At 38.0% G+C, this 26,121-nt stretch overlaps 3 protein-coding genes across 6 annotated transcripts in view; all 3 read right to left on the bottom strand.

Annotated features, from left to right (window-relative positions):
• Positions 1 to 9,886: 9,886 nt before the first annotated feature.
• LOC119905656 (taste receptor type 1 member 1) lies at positions 9,887 to 15,306 on the bottom strand. The gene is made up of 6 exons (XM_038722883.1): positions 14,603 to 15,306; positions 13,981 to 14,278; positions 13,115 to 13,840; positions 12,477 to 12,683; positions 12,062 to 12,182; positions 9,887 to 11,217 (listed from the first exon to the last, which is right to left on the bottom strand). Exons 1-6 carry the CDS (start codon positions 14,782 to 14,784, stop codon positions 10,289 to 10,291), a joined length of 2,463 nt encoding a protein of 820 aa, XP_038578811.1. The 5' UTR covers positions 14,785 to 15,306; the 3' UTR covers positions 9,887 to 10,288.
• A 135-nt stretch (positions 15,307 to 15,441) lies between these two features.
• rer1 (retention in endoplasmic reticulum sorting receptor 1) lies at positions 15,442 to 23,268 on the bottom strand. 3 transcript variants are annotated; one of them, XM_038722890.1, is made up of 8 exons: positions 23,152 to 23,268; positions 21,307 to 21,388; positions 20,412 to 20,516; positions 19,914 to 20,010; positions 19,087 to 19,165; positions 17,959 to 18,094; positions 17,424 to 17,478; positions 15,442 to 15,975 (listed from the first exon to the last, which is right to left on the bottom strand). In XM_038722890.1, the coding sequence occupies exons 2-8, from the start codon at positions 21,385 to 21,387 to the stop codon at positions 15,965 to 15,967; spliced, it is 564 nt and encodes a 187-aa protein (XP_038578818.1). In that variant the 5' UTR covers position 21,388; positions 23,152 to 23,268; the 3' UTR covers positions 15,442 to 15,964. The 3 variants fall into 3 exon arrangements, with proteins under 3 accessions (XP_038578818.1, XP_038578816.1, XP_038578817.1); XM_038722888.1 differs by having other exon boundaries at positions 15,442 to 17,478; XM_038722889.1 differs by lacking the exon at positions 23,152 to 23,268 and adding an exon at positions 22,647 to 22,764 and having other exon boundaries at positions 15,442 to 17,478.
• Positions 23,269 to 23,497: 229 nt separating this feature from the next.
• The window catches only part of tp73 (tumor protein p73), a 30,476-nt gene continuing 27,852 nt past the window's right edge, over positions 23,498 to 26,121 (bottom strand). For both annotated transcript variants that reach the window (XM_038722884.1, XM_038722885.1), the window contains 2 exons: positions 25,959 to 26,052; positions 23,498 to 25,575 (listed from right to left, as the gene is read on the bottom strand). In XM_038722884.1, coding sequence (XP_038578812.1) covers positions 25,174 to 25,575; positions 25,959 to 26,052 — 496 coding nt within the window. In that variant the 3' untranslated portion in view covers positions 23,498 to 25,173. The remainder of the gene's footprint in view (positions 25,576 to 25,958; positions 26,053 to 26,121) is intronic.

Raw genomic sequence — 26,121 nt, 5'->3', positions numbered from 1 at the left:
CCTTTATCTGACGAAAGTGGAAAATTTAGGGGTACAACTGAAAAGCCATGGGGCGTTCCTCCGATTTTCCTCGCTCCATATTTTTGAAATGTGTCCCCGCAGCACAAATGCTGATTTCCTGACTTGAATAAAATCACAAATAAACTTAATCAATAAAAATGTTGCGGTATAGCCTAAGTCTCAGGTATTCATTGTAGGCTTTTAGTTACTGGTCGCTTTTAATATTTGGAGTACTTATAATAAAAACATTTAGGCTATCACACTGTAACTTTAGATACATTATTTTAATCACCCCAAGCTAACAATGGAGGATTGTATGCAAATACTGAGCTTTTCATAAATGGATGCCTGCGCTAAAATTCTGTGTGACAACGTGTGTGGCGGATGTAACTCTGAAATTGGTATGAAATCGTCAATTTGTTGGTATCAGCCTTCAGCTCTCCAAACGTGCCATATGCCATGCTAAGTGGCACTATTTACCAATTCGTTCCTAGTTTCACGGTCCATCCTCCCCTCCTCCTTGCCAGGAAACTGAATGGCCAAAACAAAAAACGCAATTTACCCTCTGGAACTGTCACATACCCCCTGCGGCAAGACTCTTTCCGTTTGACTTTGTGGGGCACCCCAGCCTTACTGAGCATCACGGCGTGAAACCTTGGACAAAGAAAATGGTCGACCATCACTACCGTCTCAGGTCAGCTTTGCTGACGCATCACTCATTTTGTGTCAGTCATTACAAACTAAACCTGTCAAAGCAACTAAAAGCATGTTAGCTTCTTCTCTTTAGATACAAGGAATTTAAGATACATGCAAAAACACATAGGGCCTACTATATGGCCTAACAACTAAATGAATGGCGTGGCACCATGACGCACACATATTATTTGAAAACAAAAGCATGTCTTAATTGGACCAATGACAAAATACCCCAAAGAGTAGGATATCAAGCACCTGAGAACATCTTTAGGGTCACCCAGATTCAAACTACATACCTGACTTGCACTGTCCAGTGGACAGTGTCCAGTGACAAGACTGAACAAGAGGGTGATACCTTATGATGCAAGTTAGAAGGAAATTATTAAGTTCAAGTTCAGTAGTTTGATTCCAATTGGTGCAGCTTGTTACAGAGATGTCTAGTATGCTTTCATTGTAATGTTAACTAGTTTTGAATGAAGATGCCTATACCAAATGACAGGCTACTTGACACAGCCAGCATTTCCGGTGGGAATGGAATTTATTCCTTACTATTTTCTCAGTCGCTTTAGCACATTTCTCGAATCATCCTTAACATTTGCAAAATAGTTAGTGCATTTCTCGAAACAGATCATACAAACAGCACTACACAGTGGAGTTATTTACTTGCAAAAGCCTGTAACTTGCTCAAAATATTTAGTCTATTTCTCAAAAGTCAATATGTCAGTGAACATGTCAGTGCCATGACAAGTCCTTGTGTCATTGTTAACAAAGAAGATAGTCAAAATGTTTAGCCATGTTGTCAATATAACGGTGTACTCAGTTCAAGAATGTTCTATAGTAAACCATGACTAAGATTTTGATTAAAATAATTGAAAATGCACAAGGCTGCACTTTTTCAGCATAGCATATAGGCCTACAGTACAAAGTTATGCATTGCAAGAGACTGGACAAAATTCACAGTTATGGTTTTACTGTTTGTACTGTAACTTGTTGAAAGAGCATGTCACTGGAAACAGAATAGAAAAAGACAAGACTTCACTGCATAGCACAACGGAAAAAATTACAACATTAGAAATGTAACAATGGACAGACATCCATTAGGCTGACCATCCTGTCTGTTCTGTCTGCCACAGACTCTCATCCACATTACGGCAAATATCTTCATCAATTCAGGAAATACATGCTTGAAAATTTAACAGAAAACCAGTATAATACATGGTGATCAACATGACATAAGCAATTGATAATGAATGTAGGAAACAACAGACACTTTTCATTTGCATAAATGTGTCAAAGCATTTGTAATTTGTTCAAAAGAATGAGAAGTTGCTTGTGGTGGAGGCTGAACAAGTAGTTTAGTAGAGAATACAAATTCTGATCGTAGAAATGTACCAAAATTACTGAAAAAACTCTAATCTGGTATATTAGTATGAATGACCTGTTTTTTATATTTATACACTGTACACAGAAAGCATCTTAACCTGTACAAAATCTACACAAAAACCCAACCTTGCTACCTCTGACCACCACCACTGCTGTAACTTTAACCTCAAGAAAACAGTTCTTCACAACTTAGTGTTGTGAGAGTTATTTTTTGTCCTCAAAGTTTAATTCGCATCGTGCAGTTTAAAGTATATGGCATGTCCCTATGGAGAATATGGGTTAAGATAACACAGAAGGGGTGAAAAATAAAATAGTATGTTTATTATCAGACTTCGACTGAGGAAAATTAAGTCCTTCAAGTATATAGTGGAACTATGGTCTAGCCTGTAGAGACGGTGAAGTGGTGCCATCATGTGGTGATATTGGTGTTAGAGCAACCTCAATAACCCATTGAACAGAAAAAAAACCCCACTTTCTATTTTATGGTTATATACACTGCTGTGCATGTACATGAAAAAAATCTGAATTACAAGAGCTTAACAGACTACATTTTATGTGGATTGTCACTACATGCCCTGATGCTGTTAGAACAATAAGCAATAAGCCGCCATCAACACAATGTAAATTGATAATAATGTAATCTTATCTGTTTAATATCTTTTGATACCTAGATGTGACCAGCACATATTCTGAAATGAAATAATAACTTCCAAAGATTGCTGGTAAGTTCAAGCTTTCTTGTACTTAAAGTAGAATTCATTTTAAACGTGGATGATGACAATATTTTCCTGGCAAGGCCAGAAAGGTCTAGCAAGAAAACTATTTCTCCTTTTTAAATAGTTTTTATACAGACTTTTGTATAAATTATGTAGTGTGTTGTCACGATTTATTTAAAATGTGCAAATGTTTGACAACCTCAAACCAGACTGGAAGAATAGATATAGATAGAAACTCTCTATTGTCACTACTGGCTGAGACACCTCCAGTATACTTCCAATGTTTTTGATTCCTTTCTTCTGGGGAGCCTCTTGTCATGCACCCCCTGCTATCCAGATGTTGGTGACATTCAGTTGTGTTGTTGACTCAATGAGAACTTCAGCAGTCATTTCAGGAGCTAAAACAATAATCATGTGCATCCCCTGTGCCTCTGTTCGAACATTTGAGAGTTATTTGTATTGTCGTTGAGACCTTTGGTGTACGCCAGGCAGATCTCATTATTCTTAATTATCTCTATGAACAATTCCAGCCCTTCGTTGCTATCATCATTGTAACTGTTAAGGAAAGGAATCCAGTGCCAGTTGAAGTGCTCCACAATGTAAATATTCACTTCTATTACGTCTAAGTAATCATTTCAATGCACGTGGGAATGTAAGAGGTGTGATAAATACCTGCCATAAAAGTTGGAGAATTCACAAATCAGTATGCAAAAGCATCTACACTGCTGCTGCACTGGTTCCTTGTGATGTCTACGCACAGACTTCAAAGCTGAAGTGCGGGACTTTTACATATAAAAGATGACAAGAATGTCTGTTGCAGTTAAGCCCTTGCCAAATAAGTTTACACAATGCTGATTAAGCCTATCACAGCCAGGTAAATTTCTCCTCATTCGCTGGCGAACCGCTAGTAATGTGTTTTATACCAACAAGAAATGTTTGGTTTGCCAAAGCTGACGAGGGGATGTATGGACAGCAGAAACTTAGTATGGCAGAGCCTATTCGTCATAAACAAATGTCGACAGAGTTGTTTAATAATTCTCGCTGTCAGAAGGGGGAGACAAAAGTTCTGCCCTGCAGGTTTACCAATCACCATGAACAAGCGTTTAATGCTTCTACTAGGAATAAATCTGGTAATCTTCTTTAACTATATAAAAAAATTCCTTTCCTCAGCCAAAATGATAAATTCATTTCAGTTTTTAATTCACTCTGTGTGACACATATGAGTATGAGAAGAAACTGTGACAAACAGAAAATATGTCTATGTTTAAAAATCTTGGAGACAGCTTACATTCACAATAACATACCTTCCTCCATACCATTGCCTGGTTTCAAGGAGTAACATTAGTTTTAAGGAAAAAAAGAAAGAACAAGTATATTATGAGCATTTATTTAGTGGGGCATTTAAATGGTTTAATACATTGACCAGCTGTGACCTGTAGATATCATGTTACAGATGACAAAGAAATTGATTACACCTGATACTGTATTTATAGAATACTAAGTAAACATTATTCTATTACATAATGCAATACCTAACATACTCAAAGGAAACCCACTATTACAATGATATCAAAGTATTGGAATAATAATATAAATACAATATTAACTACACAAATCATGTAGTGTTAGGCTGTCATATCAGCAGGTGCAGTAAACCCAAAAACATTTTAGATTTAGGTTTTAGAACTTATTTTCCACTGCACCATTTTTTGATGAGCCTGTTAGGTCACACAGGATACAGTCACAAACAAATACACACACATTAAATCAAATTAACCCAGTCTCACTGGTTTATGCTAAAAGGCCACCCCCTCGGAAAAATGAATGCATGATTTAACATTAGACCACACATATGAAAAAGGAAAATTTGCACTCACTCAGTAGATGACGATGATGAATGGCCACGGCTCTTCAGGAGTCTGCCCAGAATTTGAATTCAGGCAACCTACTGGTGGAGGGGCGGAACTCCTCGTTCTGCTTGGTAGGAAGGGATGGGCCCTCATCAAGTGAGACAAATTGAGACACAGCGAAGTTAGAACAAGATGAATCGGCTCTGAGCTTTAACCATGACTCAGCATTAAAATCAAATATCCTCAATAAAATACCACATTAACACCAAAAAATATAATCCTCAATTGTGAAGTAATTTGTAAAGTCTGTTTTAATGTAAAAATTATAAACTGATCATTGATTGTAATTCTGACATTTAATAATGATGATTGAGATATCACTGCCATTTAGCTGACGCTTTTATCCAAAGCGACTTACAGTTGCTGTATATGTCAGAGATCGCAAGCTTCTGGAGCAACTAGGGGTTAAGTGTCTTGCTCAGGGACACAGTGGTGTCTCACAGTGGATTCAAACCAGGGTCTCTCACACCAAAGGCATGTGTCTTATCCACTGTACCATCACCAACCCACTGCCAATGATGGTTTACAGGTGATAAATCAGTGTTGTGGGTACTATAAATAGACACAGCTGTGTACAGTGGTTCAGCTAAATTTGACAGCTGCTCTGGTGCTGTTGGAGAACCTCACTGATGCGACACAATCAGTAAAACTGCACTTCTTCAAGTCATATGTGGTAGAGCGGGCAAAAGTATCAATATTTAAACAAGTGATTCCGGACATATCTAAGTTTATTTATGGCTAAATATGGGAGTGGAAATAGGGCTTGTGTGCCCAGTTCCACAATTATTGAGATTTATAAAACATTTATGTGTACACATATTTCTGTTATGAGTTTTAGTTGTGAATCTACACAGTTTATCCTCTGTGGAAGGAATAAGGAATATGTGGCAGCCAACGCAGCCGGTTTGCGGCTGCTGGTTGAAGCCATCTACTGCACGGATTTAAAAAGTTTTTGGACCTACTAGTCATTTTGACCCCAAAATATGTACAAATAGCCCAGGTTTAAAAATACATAAATGACCCTTTAATGACTTTTATTACTTGGGGACAGAGGACCCCTGCCTGCCTTCTTTGATGACCCCTTTAGTAACCCTGATCCTGGAACAAAGCAATGCTCACTGGGGGTTGAGATGACCATTGGCTCGGTTCCTGTGCATAGGCCCAGGGTCACCTCGGAGAGGGCATGTAACATCATTGTGGAATGTGTCATGCTCCATCATAATATTGCATGATGAATATCAAAGTCTTTTCAAATAATCTCCTTTCAGCTGAAATTTTGAGCCTGGGACACATAAAAGCAATAAAATATTTAATTGTTGTGGATACCATTTACAGATCTCATGTGAATTCTGATGGGATAAGCCCTGCCTGTAATGAGCAATGCAACTTTTGTATTAAGACAAAAACCCAGTGTTCATTTCCATGCACTTGGGAATGCATGACTTCAGGTGTCATAAATGCACACCTGTAAATGGTTGAGGAAGAATAAACAAATCTGTATGCAAAAAGCATTTAACATGCACAGACTCCCTGTGATGAGTACACACAGAGTTTAACGATTACTATGAGCAAGCACCTGAATTGTGGATGGATGGATAAATAGTGAACCAGAAAAACTATCTTTTGAAGTCAAATTAAAACACCCAACATCTCCTTCTCTCTGCTTCGGTTTCCCCCACCATCTAAAGCATGTTAGTTTCTCCAGTGACACTGGCACAGATCTGGAGTTGATCCCTAGGCGCTGCACAGAGGCTGCCCACTGCTCCCTTGAGGGATGGGTTAAATGCAGAGAATGAATTTCGCTATGTGACAATGAAGTTTACCTCACCTTAATCATTAGCCAGCTGATCCTTATTCAAACCGTTTACCATATCCTGCTCCCTATTCAAGATACTGTTTCCAGCTTCCACGCGGTCTTATTTGCTACTGGAATGAAACTTTTCTCAGCAGCAGCAGATGTCACCTATAGTCCGAGTCTGGTATTTGGCAGCCTGTCATATAGGGGGTTCATGGATTACATCATAGTAACAACTGAGACCCAGGTACATGTCAAATGGGTTTTGTAAGTATTGCAATATTGGCCAGGATGACCTTAAGGCCAAGAACGTGCATGTTACCCAGGCAGCGCAAAGTCATCAGCAAGGGCACTCTTTGGGTGCAAGGACAGTCCATCCCACGTATTGATCACAACCCAATTACATATCAAGTGGTTTAACAGTTTACTGACAGTTTCGGCCTTCCATCCCCAGGTGTCAACGCTTCTACAAGTACAGTGCAAGACAGCCTGTTGTCTATCATGCCCTCTCATGTGAACCGGATGTTGCTTTTCACTGAATTGATATGTTCTGTGAAGCCTTACTCTTCCTGCACTTTTATTTTGACCCAGGTGTTGTTCATATATCTGAACCAATGGAAAAGTGTTGCTCCCTGAACTCACTGAGATTGGTTATGATGTGTGGTGTCAGCAGGCATTTCTTTACAAGCTCCACTGCCTCAGGAGCTAGAATAGTGGCTAAGTGCTTGGCAGCATTGTGTGTGACAGTTGATGCTGCCGCTGATAGACCTGCATTTGAACTGCTTTGGACCCCTTCCTTTGGGGGCCCGGCAACAACAGGCCTGATGGTGTGCCAGTGGTGGTATAGCATCACTTAAAGCATGTTTTCAGGAAAGTATTAAGATCTATAACAATGGACGTTATAATAAGCTATCTGCTATTGAAATCAGTGTGAATAGATGCTCTCAGTCTCTCTCTATCACAACTCAACAGACTAGTGGTCATACTGTCAAAGCTGAATACACAGCTTTGACAATAATAAACAGTGTGTGTCAGTGAGAACACAAAAAAATAGAATGTGAACTTTATTTCATTAACTTATTAAATCAACATGTCCACAACTCATTAAGTATAAATAGGCTAAATGCTTTGATATGATTTGATTGAAAAGACTTTTGCTAAGGATTTTCTATGAACATCAGTGGACCAGAAGTAGTAGGCCTTGTGGGCAGTATTGGCGCATGTTGGGCCAACTTCCTTTTATAAATGTTTTCTAGTCAGAAGTACAGTACTCATGCAGCATTAGCTGTTTTTCTTTCAAACTTCTACAGTAAAACTGTGAACAGAAAAAGTTACACCTAATGAGCTCCACAGAGCACTTGTTCTAGTCATTTCTGACCAAAAGCACTCCCATGCTTTACAGGCCCTCAACTGTTTTGAATTGTTTGGTATATTAGATGTCTGTGTATCTCCAACAAGTCGGCCAGTAGACGATGATAAAGACCGTCTGTTCCAAAGCAACACTTCTTCTCTCCTTCATTTTGATGAGAAAAACAAAGAAGAGATGGCAGCCGGTTTTGGACTGAAAACAGCAAAAACAGCAAAAGTAAGTCAGCGGTTGTAACTGTATCACAGTATTTCATTTGTTGTTATTATTATCCAGATAATAACTCTGAGTTTTGGGATTTGACTGATATGAGTTACATAGCTGATCAGAGCTGGAGCTGAGCTATCTTTAGAGTGGATGGACTTCTGTGAAGGAAGAGACGAGAGATATCTAGAAAGCAATAACTGCAGCCATGCACAGTGATTACAGAGCTGTGTTTGATATGGAGAAAAAAGGTTGGTTTGAGATTCTGGTTGTGGCATGCATAGGGTGACAAAATGCTAGGATCAGACATGGATTTTCTCATTTGCATTTTGCGCGAAAGTCAACCTTCCTCCCGTCCGAGCTTAACATCAACCTGGTCTGTACTAAAACAATAGGGATCATGAAATAATAAAAAACACAAGCTAATGTCATAACAAGGTTAAAGGTACAATGTGTCCCTACTTTCCACCTATCAAATTGTTGCAAGCTTATTGAAAAGGATAAACCCCTTGAGATGAACCATCTCATTTTTGAGGGGGTCCTCAGGTAATAACTGCTGCTACTCACTAACTTAGCGGTCCTATTAGCTGACTGTGAATGGGCACCAGAACTGGAGGCCGGTGAGAGGTCAGCAAAACCATGCAGGCTCAGCAGCCTCCAAGTGATCATGACCAAACACAGCCTCCTAGACTGACAGAGGCCAGTTTGATGACAGGGAATACAGTACCAAGGTGATTAACTCTGACCAGTACCCTGACTCTGGGGACAAAGACAAGGCAGGTTACGGTGGGTTCAGGCGAGGACAGGAGAGGCATCCAGCTTGAGAGGAACCAGAGGGAGCTCTGGCATCAGAGAGGCAGAGAAGAGGCTGAGCTATCCTATCAGACTATCACCTCTTGAGGTATAAGTGGTATTAATGGTCAGTACAGACCAGATCTAGCTGAGAGTTATTAACATGGTAACTTTGGTAGATAACACACAGAAGTCTCTGACATAACGTCAGAACTGTTACTTCTTCACATTCTGTTGATAATGTTGTTGTAATGTTCACTGAAAGTTATTTATTAAGTGCCTCATTAAAAAACAAAACCATGCCAAAACATGAAAACTGATCAAACACTGTTGCCCTTTATTCAGCAAACATAGTCACATCATAGTGTGCTACTTATTGTATTCATAGGCATTACTTGTTGTCCATTTGGCATTCACAGTATTCCTAATACCCTTGGGTTACTGTAATTTCTTCACAAATCTTCCACGTCTTCTGTGTTGTAATATACAAACATTAGGTAACTTTTACTGATTTAGATCTACACATATTTATAGCGCTAGCTATTTTGAATACAAACATATGCAAGACCCATGCATTCAGACTTTTTCAGATCATGCAAAGCAGTCAACTATTGTCACAAGGGAGGCATAGTGTTGTGAAAACAACCGACAGACCCTTTAATTGTGTCCTCATTAAACCTCCCACCCAATGGACACTTTTGAAGCCAGTTTGGAACTTCAGGATTGGCTTCATTTTATTGGCCCAGAGGTTGTTGCTGGGCCTAAACCTTCAAACTACCAAACTGCGACCGTTGCACGTTAACCGTGTGTTTATTATCGTAACCATGAAACTGGTAGCCTACTGTCCAACTGTCATGTCATTGGCAAACGACCTTTTTTGTTGTTTAAGTATGAGTGTCAAAAAACAGTTTAACAGAAAAGAGCACACATCCCATTTCATATCTTTATTAAATTTCTCTTACTGTTATATAACTGCACAGAATGTACATATTAATATCTGGATTTATGCAAGGGCATATCAGAATTACCTTAATGTGATCATTTACTGTGAAGTTGTAAACTTGTCCATTTAAAATACAGTGTACATTTAATCTTACAGTTTTTATCCATATGCCAATAACATTACATGCACATATTCTCTTGGATTTAGTTATCCAAGTGCAAAGATTTAACCTATAACAACTGCTCTTTCGCTAGTGTAAGTACATTTCTTATGGATTTATACCTCATAATAATAATAATAATAATAATCAAAAACATGCATTAGATCAGATTAATTTGCAACTCTTGCAAGAAGGAGACACAATGAGGCAAATATTCAAACTACTACTGTGTATTACTATGCACTCTAAAAGATAAAATGACTAGAATTGCATTGAGCACATTAGTTCCTCTGTATGTAAAGAGCTATGTTTACTGAAGGCAGCTACTGGCTAATTGTTTTGGTATAATTCTGAATGAGACCTTGGAAGTACTGCTGCGTGTTTTTGTGGGGTTTAAAAATTATGATGTAACACTTTGGGAGGAAATACCACAACAGGAAGGAGTAGAGACTGGAGAGTACTGCCAGAGCATTAAGAGTTGGGATGTGCTTGCCACGGTAAAGCATGTACTCAGTGGTAAAGATGATCCAGGTGAGGATCAGCAGGAGCAGGCAGAAGGTTATTGCTTTGGCCTCATTGTAATTTTTTGGGAGGTCTTTTCCCATGTAGGAGAAAATGAAGCAAAGGGAGCACAAAGAAAAAAGTAAAATCACAGAACCTGCTGATGATTCAATATTACTGTCACAACTAAGTATGATTTTGTCTGGGTACCAAAACGTTTCATTGTAGGGCATGGGGGGGGCATAAGAATATCCAATAAGAAGTAAGACTGCCTGAGTAACAAATGCCACAGTGATGACCAGCCATTGTCCATTATATTTCATCCACCAAATGTGGAGCTTGGGAAACTTGGCAGCTATTTTGAAAATGCAAACAATTTGAAAAGAGCGCACAACAAAACATGCTAGACAAACAGTGTAGAACAAAAGAAATGGCAAGAGCCTTAAGATACAAAAGGAAACTGTTGGCTTACCAAAGTAAAAGAACACACTAAGACTACTCAGACTGAGGCAGCCTAAAATTAGGAAGCACATCGATCCCCCAGCAGATCTGACAATAGGGGTACTATAGTTGATGGCAAAGAGAATGCACATGGCTAGTGTGAGGCCCACCAAGGCCCAGGCCCCGATCATGATCAGTATAGCCACACTGTCTGTGAATGGGATGTACTCCACGTCCCGCAGATTGCATGATGTACTTCCTTCTGTAGACCATTCTGTCTCCTTACAGTTAATGCAACTGTAGGCGTCCACTGTTGAACATGAAACAATTTGTCAATTTGTTTGTAAAGTTAAGGTTAACTTTTGATGAAATAACAGACAACTTAGAAAGCAGTGTTTTCATATTGTAAATCGTTTGTTGTATTTTATGTTCTCCTAAGATGACTTTTCATATAACTCAAACTTGCATTAATTTTTTAAGCTAGGTTAGGCAATTTAGTATGTTTCGTTATATTTGTTGAATTACTCTTAACATACTGACAGCAGGACTCTTAAAAGCATGGCCTGGCCTACACCTTCCTGCCTACTCGCCTGCCTGTCCGCACTCAGAAAATGTGTTTTGGTTGAGTGGCTTTGGAGGGAGGCCTGAAAGTAGGGGGTAGGATTTTTTCAGATTGGAAACTGCCAAAATCTAGCTGTCTCATGTTAGTTTCTCCAAGTTGCCTACAAATACATTTTAACAAGACGGTAATGTTTTGTATGATGAAAGGAAGCTGGTCCAACATGCAGTTGAAGACAACAGGATATTCTTATAACCATTTTCCACAACAGGTTTTTTTCACAGCCCTCATTTACTCAGTAAGCTCTGGATTCATTGGAATGTTCATTCATCAGCGTGGAAGGAGACCTATATGGGTTATTAAATACAGAATATAACATGCACCCTAACACACACTATTTTCATTGCAGTCTCTATGACTTTCTTGCTAGACTAAGAGGCTTTTCAGACCCTCTCAGCGACTTTATTTCTGAAAAGTGACTAGTGACAAATCATTAGTTATTTAGACTATGACAGGTAAAATGGGAAACACACACACACACACACACACACACACATACACATACACACACACACACACACACGTAATAATTTACCTGTGCTGTTGACATAAGTTCCATTCAGACAGATTTCACAAGTGAAGCAGCATTTCTGAATTCCACTAGGCTGTTTTGCATGTCCTGCAGGACATTCTGGGTTACATAGGGAAGTAGGCACCTGTGCAAGACAATTATTAAGCAACAAATAAAATATAAGTGAAGCAAGAAACAATACTGTGAAGAATGTTTTTATCTGCAGAAAAAGATGAAAGTGGGGTTTTAAATTCATAATTTTATTTATATTTAGACCTCCCTGCAAATTACATCATGAACCACCACCATTGGTTGATATTCTTAATTTTATATTTTAAGCATGTCACACTATTATTAAACAAATGTTTTTATTTAATCATATTCTGCACAAACAGTTATACTGCATTACACTAGACCTAATACGGAAAAAACAACTTACTTCTCCCTTTGTGTACCACTGAATTTTGGTGGTGTTGATGAAAAAATTGTCCCGTGGATTAAAGTTATAAAAGCCAATTTCCTCTGCATCACCATTATGGTTCCAGAAAACTATAGAATATGATCCAAACGTGGGGTCACCATTCTCATCAAATTGAATACGGTGGTTTAAAAGTGTGAAGTTGGACTTCTTCAGCTCTGCTAGAACCTGATGTGGACACACAAAGTTCAGATAACAATTACGGTCATGTGTTCACTGTGGACATACGAGGTGTTGATTAAATAGAATAGTTTTTTTTTTTATCCTGTCAAGAAGGAACTGCACTTTGATTCCTCCCACTACAGGTTGTAGAAACTGATAGTGACACCTTGATGATAATAAGAAAGCCTGACAAACATCTGCATGAGATTGAAACATTGCTTTATCAAATTAAACGTATTAGGAGTTTTATGGAGAATGTGTGGATCTATTGCCTGATGTTTACCTGATTGTTTGACAGGTTCAAGGCTATGTTTAAATCTGTCTGACATTATTACAAAGCAGACTTATATGTTACCTTCAAAATGACATATTTAAGTTAAAGTAATCAGAAACATAAATGAGCAAAATATAAATACTCAAATTATTTGTATACTTACCATGTATGGGTGCACTGTAATGTTGCCATTACATCTGCCAGCTCCACATTGCAAGACATTGTGTAAGGCATGAGCAATTGCATATACAGCAGAATAAACAGGGAAAGAGAAAGATGGGTCTGCATTGATGACATTTTCTGGACTCAGGTTACTGCAGTTGCAAACCTGATTACATAACGGCTCTTGATTTTCTTTTTCACACTGAGTCTGTTTTTTGGAAGCATAGATGAACTCACTGAAACCTGGAATTGTCATAAATGGCTCAGAAACCCCAAGTACAGTTCCGATATTTTTGATTCCTGTTTCCTTGGGGAGCCTCTTGTTTAAAGACCATGCATCCCCTGCTATCCAGACCTTGTTGGTGACATTCAATTGTATTGCTGAGTTAATGACAGGTTCAGCAATCCATTCAGGAGCAAAAACAATAATGACATGTATGCCCTGTGCTTCTATCTGTTTGAACATTTGGGAGTAATTTGTATTTACGGTTAGACCTTTGGTGTACGCCAGGCAGATGTCAGTATCTTTAATCTTGTTAATGAACAATTCCAGGCCATCAGTGCCATAGTCATCATCAATGTTAAGGAAAGCAACCCAGCGCCAGCCAAAGTGCTGCACAATGGTAACAATTGCTTGTATGATGTCTTTATTGGGATGCACTGTTCGCAGGAAAGAGGGAAAATTCTGTTTTCTTGAAAAGACAGAACTAGCAGCTCCATAACTGACCTGTTACAGAAGAACAGAGAAAATGTCAGTATTTCAGTGAAAATACATTTTCAAAATTTAAAGCAGTTTTTCATTTTTTAAAATTTATTTAAAACTGTGATCACGTGATCTAGTAAAACTACAACAGTGGGCAAATTTACCATGGGAACGAGATTCATCATGAAGAGTGGGGCAGTGGTCTCCGTCTCAGTGCTTGTATAAATGCCGACCACTGCTATGACTTTGGACAGATTCTTTTGTGGTTCAATCCATGGTTGGATCAGGCCATTGACTGAGATGAGGTCGAAAACACCAGGAAAATTCATTGTGTCCGAGCAGTGGTCAAATATCTCATAGCCAAGAAATACATTTGGCAGTAGGGTGGTCGAGTTATTGATTTCCTCTACAGAGAATCTCATCATCTGAAACCTCCGATAACTTGACAGAATGAAGGGTTTACTGTGAACAGAGAACACAGTGAGAGGGTAAGAATTAGTTTGATTGTTCAAATAGTACAGTTTGTGTGGGCTGTACAGACATGGATACGTAAAAGAGGATTTTACAGAACAAGGACTGAGGTCAATAATGCTCACTTGATGTCCTTTAACAACCTTGATAACAGGCTATGGTAAGTATGAATGAAATTGGTGTGGGCAAAAACGTTCTACTAGCTGTAGCATTTGAAACAACACTTTTGAATATATAAAAATCACATCTGGTACACTTTGCGTTCATTGGTTTCATCTTCTGAAGGTATCTATTCAAACTGATTATGAAACTCACCTGGAGCAGTCAGTTGCTTCTGGTCTGTCATGATGAAGAGAGACATCAGCTTGATGAATATCAAAAAGTCCACCTATCAGATAATCTCCTTTCAGCCGAAACGCTGAGGTTGGGACAGTGCATTGGCACAAGGCATGTAGAAAAGATTCCAGGAGACACAGAGAAGCAAGGAAATGTTTCATTTTTGTTCTTCATTCATCGCTTACCAATCCGATGTGAACTCTAAAGGGATTTGCTGCTGCCTTAAGTAAGTAATGAGACACTGGAGACGGTTAACCACAGTGATAATTTCCATATATTTGGGAGTGTATGAGGTGGCATAAATAGGTACTCATCACTATGCAAAAATCATCAAAACTGCTGCTGCAGAGAGGTCTTGTATGCACAGGCTTTAACAATCATCCTGAGCAAAAAAGTTTTATGGCCCTATAGGCCTATATCTGGTAATCCTAGAGATCACACATTCCTGCGATTGGCCAACTAACCAAATGTACTCAAGTTTAAAACTTATAAGCATAAAAATGAGAAAAATATTTAACATTCATGGGAGACATTTCACCTCGATTAGAAGATTTTGGCTTTTTAGTTTACTGTGTGATAAGTATCTGCAGAAAAGTGCAAAATAATAAGTTAGAGATGAATTCTGATAACAAAATGTTGCACTTTTTCTTGTATTTCTCATCACCAATTCAGAGAGTGAATTATGAACCGTATTGAAAGGGTGTCGACTTCAGGGAATAGAAGTGTATTGACACCTTGGGCCCAGACCAAATGTTTTGGTTGTTGATCCTCTAACTCTCTTCCATGAGTACCTATAAAATATGAAGCCGACACCCATGTACTGTTCGAAGGGACACAGCCTCTTTAATAGCATTTGGAGTGAAAAAATTACACTTAAGTTATTAAAATCAAGTTTTTTGTATATAACTGTAGCACAAGAAAAACAATAACATGCAATTCATGAGAAACATATTTAATTAATCAAATCTAGAACCCAATTAACCAGTTCTGCTTTCATAAATTTAAACTGAAATGGATTTAAATTACTTGGAAACAGTATGGTGGTTGGAAGAAAAAAAAATAAAAATCTCAAAAAAAAAATCATCATATTTTAAAATATATATATATGTATATATACACACACACACACAAATCCTCCACACAACCCTTTGAAACACAAACTTTTTACAGGAAAATGTTTTAATCCCATACTACAGTGCTGATCAAAGTTTAGTCATGACAGATAATCCCCAGCATTCAGATAAAATTGGGGAAACAAATCAACAGGTTTATAGAAAAGAAAGTGTGATCGCCACCCACTTCATCCATTTGTTATAATAAAAGCTCTCAATCTCTGTTTTCTTATGTTTCCTCTGCAAAAGAAAGAGAACAAAGGTTTGCTTGGAATGACTATATTTATCATAACTTTTTTCAAAGTAAACACAGAATATAAAAGACTACAACAACTATTCTACACAAATCGGATGGACTTCAGGCTTTGAAACACAGATGGTAATGTTTCGAAGCGAAAAGGTCGTCGGGGTAAACTGTGTGTCTATGCTTGACTTTAATCTCAGATTAGACCATGTTATGAACTGGACTTAAATACTAGTTGTGCACTTTGAAGACAGTTTGTTTTGAATAATGATCCACATAATGGTGTGAAAAGATGAGGTAAAGCAAATTCATTGACTTGCCATTGCAAGCTAAATGAAAAATAATTGAAGAATTTAGTTTTTTGGGGCGGTCAATGACACAGTATCCCATCTGTTAAACTCTACAAAAGGCGCAAAAGTAGAAAGAACTGATTAAAGGTAGACTACGGGCTACAAGAGACAAAACTGGTTGGGGTTAGTGACACTCACTTTGAATTATGCATTCAATGATGTGGTGGGTGACTGAAGATTCAAATAAAGTCACTGATAATCATTAATATTGACGCTTGCTCCGCTGGCTATGCTAGTTAGAATCAGGTAATACACATAATTGCATGAGTTGCCTATTCAAGATAAAAATCAATGAAGAATGATTTACGCTGGAACATTTCATGAACTATGATGATAGGTGTATGTTTTTGCCTATCATGAATGCATATTCAAGTGAAATGTGACTAATTTCTCCAAAACTGGCTGAGACACTTGTGAGCCAGAGCAGCCACACATTCTTATCACAAAAGATGAGATTCAACTTGAAGACCGTTGCATTTCCGTCAGATTTCATCTTACACATCTAAGCATGTTATTTTGATCCTAACACTACTGACTTTCAGTGTATAACTTGTTACAAATAAGTAGGTACCAATATATCAAACGTTGGCAGAGTTATTTCACTTGGGTGAAGGAGGTGCACTGAAATCACCATCATTCATCAGAAGAAGAAAAAAAAAACAACACAAATTTCACTGCAAATTTTTCAGTGTGGTTCCTTGCTTGGTGACTTTATACTTACCCAGTGGGGTGAAAAAGGCAAAAGGTAGCACTGAGTCTCACTTACTACTGAACAAATGCAGACCAATCCTAAAATGAGGATTGTGGTCATCAAAAACAAAAAAACAAAAACAAAAACTTAATAGACAATGGCAATATTCCCAGACTAATTTGATCCATGCTGCTCATTTCCTCTCCAAACCCTATAACCACAGATCTTTTTCATATGATGTTTTCATGTTAACTGTTCCGCTTCCAAAAAAAAGTAAAAGAAAATAAATCTCTAACCCTGGTCATGTCCCGACTAACTGCGACCAATAAATTTCAAATGAGAAGGAAGGGAAGGGTAAATGGGAGCTTTTAACTAGCAAACGCTTTCCCTGTGTCGTCCTTGCCTTTGTATGTCCTCTTCCCATGTGTGAAGGGTAGGTATCTGTACTTCACCATGTGCTAGAGAAGGTGAGGGGAGAAAAACAGCAGAATTACAAACAGGCATTTCTAGGGTTTGCTCACACATCTTTCACAAAATATACCATGTGATGGAGTGGCACATTTTTTTCTTACAAAAAAAAAAAGAAAGAAAGAAGGGATTAGCACTTTTAGTGTTTAAAATAAAACAAATGCACTGCATATAAAGGATGGACATAACAATAACACAGGTGAATAAAACAGCCCAAAACATATGACCTTTGTGAGGGTTAAGTTGATTAGTTTGGGTAAAAGCTTTGTCAGAGGGTTGTTGAGTCATCTCTTCTCTTAATTTAATGTTGTATATAGTCTGGTGTTCCTGACATTTAATACAGCTCGTGTGCATGATGAATACATTTGGCTTGCTTTTTGGATGAATTGCAACATTTGCATTAACTTGCCTCCAGTACGGTGTGTATGTTCAGTACACGTGCTGTATGTCAGCCAGTGTATAATAATCACCTTGATCTGCCTCTTCATGGTGATGCAGAAGAGCATGATGAAGTACATGACAAGTATAGGCCAGAACACTGGCACATTGAAGGCATCAAAAAATGTGCAAATCATGGCGATGACGATGCCTTTTGTCGCTGAATGCCTGCCAACAAAAGTAACATAATAATTTTAAACAGTGCAACCACCTTTGTAACATTGAGGAAGCATAAATCAATAACATCCTCAACTCAAACCCACAGTCATAAACTGAATGTGTCATCTACGTCAAGACATTTAAAAAAAATTAATCATTTCGGGATCAATGTGGGGGAGAGTAATCCAAGGAATGGATTTAATAAACCCAAATTGGAAAATGCAGTAGCATATAGCATTAGTGGAAAATTAATTTGACTAACAGCTCTTAACAATCTTAACAAAATGTTGTTGGCTAAGCTTAATATCTTAATGTATTCTAATGTGATTTATTTTCTCAAGTTCAGTCTAAGCTATTAACAATTCACTACTACTACACTTAGTTTAGAATAAAAAAAACCCCAGGTCATTTACATTTTCAAGTTGAAACCCCCCCCTGAAATGTTTGACACATCCACATAGAAAGGGGAACCAAGGATTATCTTTTCATACACCAGGCAAATGCCAAATGTAATGTATGTTGGCTGATGAAAAACTACTTTCATCTCATCCTGCTTTAGCACGAGGACACAGAGTTTGCATAAAACATGACAGACAACACACACTGTAAATGGTGGAACGAGTAGGCTTAATGCTCAATAAGCAGCATTTCCATTGATACACCATTTTTATAATGACTGAAACTGCTCAACAATGTTAACAGTCACAGTGAAAGTTTGTCAAGCCATGCTTAAAAAAGGCTAATGAAAGTTTTTATCCCTTTAAGAGAAGGTAATGCTATAGGGACAATCTATGGATGCCAGGAACGTAGTACAGATTAAGTTGACAAGCAAATACACACAGGTGAATTCAATCCATTACCTTATGCTAAAATGCTACTTCCTTTTACAAATGAGCTCCACATGACTTAAACTTTGCCCATACAGGTCATTTGAGAGAATATGAATTGCAATCTCTCTGTGGATGAAAGTGCTAGGTGCACAGACCGTGAACTGCACTCACCAGAATTTGAATTCAGGCAACCTCCTGATGAAAGGGCGGAACTCCTCATTCTGCTTGGTAGGAAGGGATGGTCCCTCATCTGCAGGAGAGATTTCAGGGTGGTGTACAAGTTAATAAAAGTTGGGAACCTTCAATCATGACTAAGCATTTAGCCCAACAATATCCAAGCTACAACATACAAAAAACCACTATCTGATGAAAAGTATGATTAAGGTTCTTTTAGTTTTTGAAAAGACTTAATAAGTGTGGAACTCAAACTAGTCTGAAATGTTTTCACAATCTATAACAACAATTGTGTATAAATGAAATGCTTGTTAAAACTATGCAAATTATTTCACAACAGTTTTTGGACATTAGCAGTCACTTCTGTATTCTTTCTTATTAACAGTGTGGCTGGCACTGTTTTCTTAGATGTTATGATAAGTTTGACTTGTGGAGCTATTTTCTTTGCCTATTTGGATCTATACATCTCAATGTTACTTTACCCAGTTCCAACTAAACGCTTTGAGGGGAAAAACTAAATATTAACTCCATATGGAGATGTATTAATGTACAGCAGTTTCAGATCTCTTCAGACAACTATATCTCCTTAGAAAGCTTTCATAACAAATAACAACAAGTTGGCGCTTACCTGTATCATGTATAGAAAGCATTTTTAGTAACATCTGATTTTAGCTTCAACTTTGATGGAATTGATAATAAACTTAATTGTTACCAGTAAAAAGCCTAAATAAACAGGCAGCTAACATCTCAAGAGGTAACCTACTGCTAAGTACACAACACGACCCAGTTACAAAAACTGATCCGATTTAATTGAGTCAACTTGCCTTCGTCAAGCAGTGAAGGATCCACTTTTGGCGATAGAAAAGCAATGAACAGGTTGAGATGGTAGATTCCCAAAGCATATGTTACTATATACCAGCCCTGAAAAGTAGTATAAGGAACATCAATATATTAAAAGGCTTTCTTGGCAGCTAGTAAACAGTAAAAAAGCACATTTGTTAGTAAAAATTACATACACAAATGAGCAAGAACATTTTCATTAAACAGAAAGGCGAGTGGACCAAACATCCATGTTACACATTAGACAGAATGGTCACAACAAAAAAAGATGTACAGTCACTCTCCTCTTGGAGGGTCACCTAAGTCAATCGTTCACCTTGGATGAAAAAAAGTACAGTACAAAGTCTCAAGAAACTGGATATTGCAGTGGCCAAGTGAATCATTTTGTAAAAGTAGTGCTTTAACTATTTACAAGTTTTACATTTTCTGCTTAGCAAAGAATATACTGTACTAAATTTGAAACAACTGAAATAAACACTTGCCTGTAGTATGTACACTCGGATCATGTAGACAGCAGTAAGTAGTAGAGTGCTGGCCCATCGCACTGCATAGAATGGCGTTGACTTGTCTAGCCATGACTGATAGATCTGTTACAAAAAAATTGACAAAGGAATAAAAATGAAGCCATTAGAGGTGGAGAGTGTCACCTATGAACATTTCACAACCTTACAGAGCCACTGAAAAACACTGTCACTTTCACTGTGGGGAGATACAGTGATATAGGACATTAAATGGGCATCTAATGACTATCATGACCCTAATTTCTACTTACAGTAAATTAATATACTGTAATGTAAGAATCCCCTAACCCTTGAACCCATGATCTTTTCTGCATGACTGACCAATACAACTGGACAAATCGATGGCCACCTTCTCTCTTATAGCAAGGATGCACTGATAACACTTTTTCAGCACTGATGCTGCTGCTGAGTACAAAGCTCGAGGAATACTACTACTGAGGAGCAAAGAATATGCGATAGAAAAAAGGAATCTGAAAACAGGAAAAGTCCTACACTTGAACACTGTGCTGCTAATTTACAATTGAAACAAAAGAGTATTAAACCTGTGTGCGCAATTTTCAGGATATCTGAAGATGGCAGCACCACTGGTCCTGTAACATTCCACTACAGAAGTATTTCTGAAAAGAAAGTGCCACTGGCATAACCAATTCATTCCATGGAAGTGACTTTTATCACCACCAATTAAACTGATACCCATCAGCATTTTAGCAGCACATTTAAACATGTGTTAGGAAGGTAATTAGACCAGTGCTTAACAGTCATGAGACACACAGCATCAAACACAGTATCAAATTATTTAATCCCTAATTACTTAAATGATATGATATATGTGTGACCTGAGTGATAGACACGTTACCTGTCCAACCCGTGTGAAAAAGGCAGAGACTACAGATGGCTTCCCATGGATTGACTCCCCAACACTGTCCCCTTCTGACATTCTGCCATGGAAGATAAAAAACAAAACAAAACAAACAGACTTTATAAGCTGCAGCAGGCAGTTTTATTATCTAGCATGCACAAGTCCAGCAGCTCCCATTCTTGGATATTTTAGCTGGAATTTCAATTACGTTTGTAAGACAGAAACTGTTTCCAACAAAACACGCATCTCAACGTTGACTTAACGTGTCGTTTTATTTACATTTACAACATTACATGTTTGATGTCTTAGTAGGTGTAAGTGAGAAATTGGCCTTTGCGCTAAAAATGGAAACAGGTACACTGGATCTCTGAACTGTAATGTCTGAAACATGTTTAATATCTGGCTTCATCTATAATCACGATGCTGTGCTATGAAGAAATATCAATCTAATAGCATTATTGTCATGAATTGTCATATTTGTGAATATTCTTTAAAACATGAGTTGGTATTATAGATTTAGTTCTAATAATAAGCATCTGGTGAGCTGAAAGGACATGGAGATTTCGGTTTTCTCAATTCTAAAACCCCTGATTTTAAGTGAAGGTAATGACAAGAAACCCACCCTTAAAAGGGGAAAGAAAGCAACGACTGAAATTTGTGATCATCTTTATAGAGAAGCAGCCGTTTGGAGCTATAAACAGCAGGACAAGTTTCTCTGTTATGTACTCTTTCAACTGTGACGAAGTGAGTCCAGCTGAGCAGCTGTCTGACAGATACACATGAGCACTGCGCGGGTATCAGAATGATGTCCATGTAGATTACGGACATGGGGAAAATGGCCTGGAGAACAAAATTTTGTGGTCGCTCTGTTAAAATTGACAAACTAAGTAACGATTTTGTAACTTCAAACTAATGGCTATATATCTCGGCTACGTTTACTTATTACGTTACTTTAAAGAGACCCATTGAATTCACAACGAGTAAATCACGAATTTCCTAGGTACCGTTAAACGGGTTTCCACTTTAAACATTGTAGCTTGAGTTCTGTTCCGGTTTTGATTACCAAATTGCACTGTATTACCATAGCCAATACAGGGCATTTTTATTATTCATTTAGACATGTAACGTCTGCTAAAAAACGAAAGACCGTGTAGAACTGGTCGGGGTTGTGGCTAACATTAGCTGCATCACTAGCTAACAGGCACAGACAGACACGAAATCAGCTAGTAATTCTTATTTATCAAAAGAGACTCTTTCGGAAAACCACAACATGGCTACCATCGAGACAGATAATGCAATATCTGTTTTGTCCGTGATATTATGTTAAAATTACTCACGTTAGCCAGAAAATTGTCCCAAGAAGTAGCTAGTTAACTAGCCATCTAAATGTACATTGCCCTTTCGCCCAAATTACCGCTTGTATGGGTTATGTAGTTTTAATAAAGGTTCCGTTAAACCATATCGGCCCTTAAATTAATTTAAGTAACTACATTTCCCAGAACTCACGCGTAGAGCACTTGCAACAGAAAATGTAGTTCATGAATGGCTGTATTTCCATTTCAATTTATGTTTCTCAGGAAAACGTTGAACTACAAATACCAGCAAGGACTTTGATAACCTGACAACTCACTTCCGGAGATACGGTAACATACTACGTTGCCAACGGCTCCACGGCTAGCCTACTAGCCCAGTTGGAAATCAATCTATTCTCTAGTGCCCACATTCATATTCACTGAGCGATACAATCGTTTTGAACCATGTTTCTTAGTTTCCATACCTGCTTGCATCTCTTGGTTGTGTTTACAATTGCCGTGAAAATAATCAATGACAGTCCTTTCTTACCTGAATCGGCCGCTGTGTCACTACCCGGCTCTACCTAGCTAGCTAAACTAGCCACCTCTCCTGAAAACTGGTGTGAACACGTCAGTGCTTCCGCGAGGATTCGAACAAACGACAGACAGGATAGTAGAGTCCCGAAAACCACGAACTACTTGATAGAGATTGAATAAGAGCTATGAATGAACAACACGTCCCTGCCCGAGTAATGTAAATAAATACCATCTTAATTTCGATGCATTTCTTATTAAACACTAACTAGATTTAGACTATAACGTTACCCTTCAAATAAAAGTCATACCAGTTATTAGTCTAAAACCTTTTTTGACTTTGATAAAGAGAGACATTAAAGTGAGGCAAATAGTTTAATATCCATAATTTTAAGGGGAGAATAAACACTGAACTTAACAACCTCAGAAACTAATGGACATTGACATTGACAGCAATAGTTACATAGGTACACATCTTAATCGTTACAAAACTGATAACAAAGAACTTATTACATTGTGGTAATGCATAATACTGATCATAAACACAAATAATCCTTGATTATTTTACTTTTCAAGTATTAAAGTGCTCTTTCTTTGACCAGTTGTTGCTTAGTGGGTGAAGGTATCTGTCTTTGTAAGCAAGAATGCCTTTATAAAGAAAATGGATGCAAGTTAGGTACAAATTATTATCATGCCATCATGTCATCATATCACAAAGTCATGTAGTTACTACAAACACATTTGACACCATTACTAGAATTGCACCATGATTCATGCTGGATGGCAATCTAGAAATAAAACTGGAATGTTGCGATTAAATATCCACAAACAAGTGCCGTGAAGATACACACTAGATACACAACTAGCTATAATCAATATATGAGGACCTTGCCCTGCAAGGTTTTCAAAAATACACAGAGAAGGACGAAAATGCTACTGTCTTGTCTAGTGTCTTGGTAAACAGGGATACTATTCTTTATGTATTGTTCTGATTAAATCCCTACTATAAAGATATAATACTGTTTTTGATGTTTTGTCACTCAACAGTTTTGCAGTGTGTTTCTATACAAGAATTAACACAATATTTTCTACGACTTACTAAAAACAAATTGATGCAATGTCTAACTTATGATATTATGTATTGACTTTTCATGAATACACACTATTAATACCAAAGCCCATTAACCATTTTTAACAATGAAATGATAAGGGCATACTGAACTAGAGGATGTGACATTATTATAGCCAATAAAAATATACATGATTATGTGATCCCATAGCTGAGTAATCAGTATTACCATTCAATTCTATACATTTGGTTCAAACAAGAAATTTCATCATTTTGAAACTAAATACCCCTTTTCAACCACATCTAGTCCAAAACATTTACAAGGTACTGTATATACATTTGTACAAGTGAAGGAAAACTGCAAGAACAATAAATAAGTCAGCTGAGAATTACATTTGTGTATTCAAAAACAAAATTGAAACTAGAAAGTTGTGAAATGGTGATATGTCTACTGTGACATTTGTGTGGTTGTGCAATTGCTACATTTTCTGTTCACCATAAAAGTAATTGGATGCTGTAAAAGATAAATGTATCATGTATTATTGCACAACATCCGGTTTTCCAGAAAAAAATACAGTTCCCTCTTTTAACATGCACTCATCAGAGTCCCAAATATTATAGTCCAGACCATGTGTGTTTAGCATTGCCTAGACAGTGCTATTGCCACAGTGGTATTTGCTATTTAGACTTGAGACGTACTTTTGTGCCATCTCACGTTCAGTCTTCTAGGTGGAACAATTGTTCAAGCACAAAATAAAAACTGCGCAGGAAAGTGTACTGAAAATGTCCCACAATCAAAACTGATTCTCTGCGAAATCACTCAGTCAAAAAACACAGTCAATCAATCTGACTGAAATATGACAGTAACACTTAAAAGCACATTTAAAGACCCTATCCACATGCTTTGACTCTGTAAATAGGTTTATGTTGACAATAATTGGCAAAACAGTCCAAAGATTCTTTTCGGGCTCAGTGAACGTCACTTTCCATGAACTCCTCTTTAATGGAGTGCTTGCTCCGTGACAGCTTGCAGTCGGGCATGTCGAAACCAAAATCAGCCCACTCATCAGTAGCTGCTGCCATCCCCGATGTCCCAACAACACCTGACCTGCTGGGGATGGTGATGGTGTGGCGTACACGGAAGTGCACAGCCTCCATGACACGCTGACGCTGCAGTTCCCCTCCAGCAGCCCCAATGGCTGCCATTGCAGAGGCAGCCATGTTGCTGCTGGAGCGAAGAAGCTGCTGGCCATGATAGTCATGGTGATGAGTAGAGGCTGGCAGTTGGAGGGGAGCACCTTGTTTCATGTCCTGCAGACCTCGCCAAATGACAAGGCGGGACTGCTCCGGTATCTTCAGTGCACCTAAATCCTGGTGAAAGTGCACATTTAAGACATTGGACGAGTGTAAGAATGCAGAATAGCAGTACCAGCTCCAATGCAAAAACATGTAAAAAGAGGGCATGTGCATCCTCATGTGCTTGATTATAGATACAAAAAAATATGGAGCCTGCTCATCTAAACATTGCTTTACATCATCACTAATGGTCAAAAACTCCACACTTTTTGTAAGGCTATAAAATATAAAAATTATTTCCATCTTCAAAATCAAAAACATTTTAAAAACCTTTCTCTGGGACATTTTTATAATTTTTTACTTTCCTAACTGTTTTATGTTCTCTATCATTTTTTCTTTCCATTGCTGTTATAATGATTTTCACTGTGAGATTGTGAGTGCAGGAACGGAGTAGTTACCTCCATGGAGAGACTCTGAAGATGGTAGATAGACTGGACGCCTTGGGCGGTGAAGTACTCGATGAAGTTCTGACAGCCCACACTGGTTAGAAAACTGTATGGGGAGAAAAGCAGGGCTGCTTAGACTGCCATCAGACCACAGCTACAAAGCTAAAAGGAGGAC

Source organism: Micropterus salmoides, unplaced genomic scaffold, assembly GCF_014851395.1.
Source record: "Micropterus salmoides isolate LMB-PRFRI ecotype aquatic unplaced genomic scaffold, ASM1485139v1 Ms_hic_scaffold_16, whole genome shotgun sequence".
Lineage (NCBI taxonomy): Eukaryota > Metazoa > Chordata > Actinopteri > Centrarchiformes > Centrarchidae > Micropterus > Micropterus salmoides.
The sequence above is the reverse complement of the archived record's forward strand: the minus strand, read 5'-3'. Positions and strand labels throughout refer to the sequence as shown.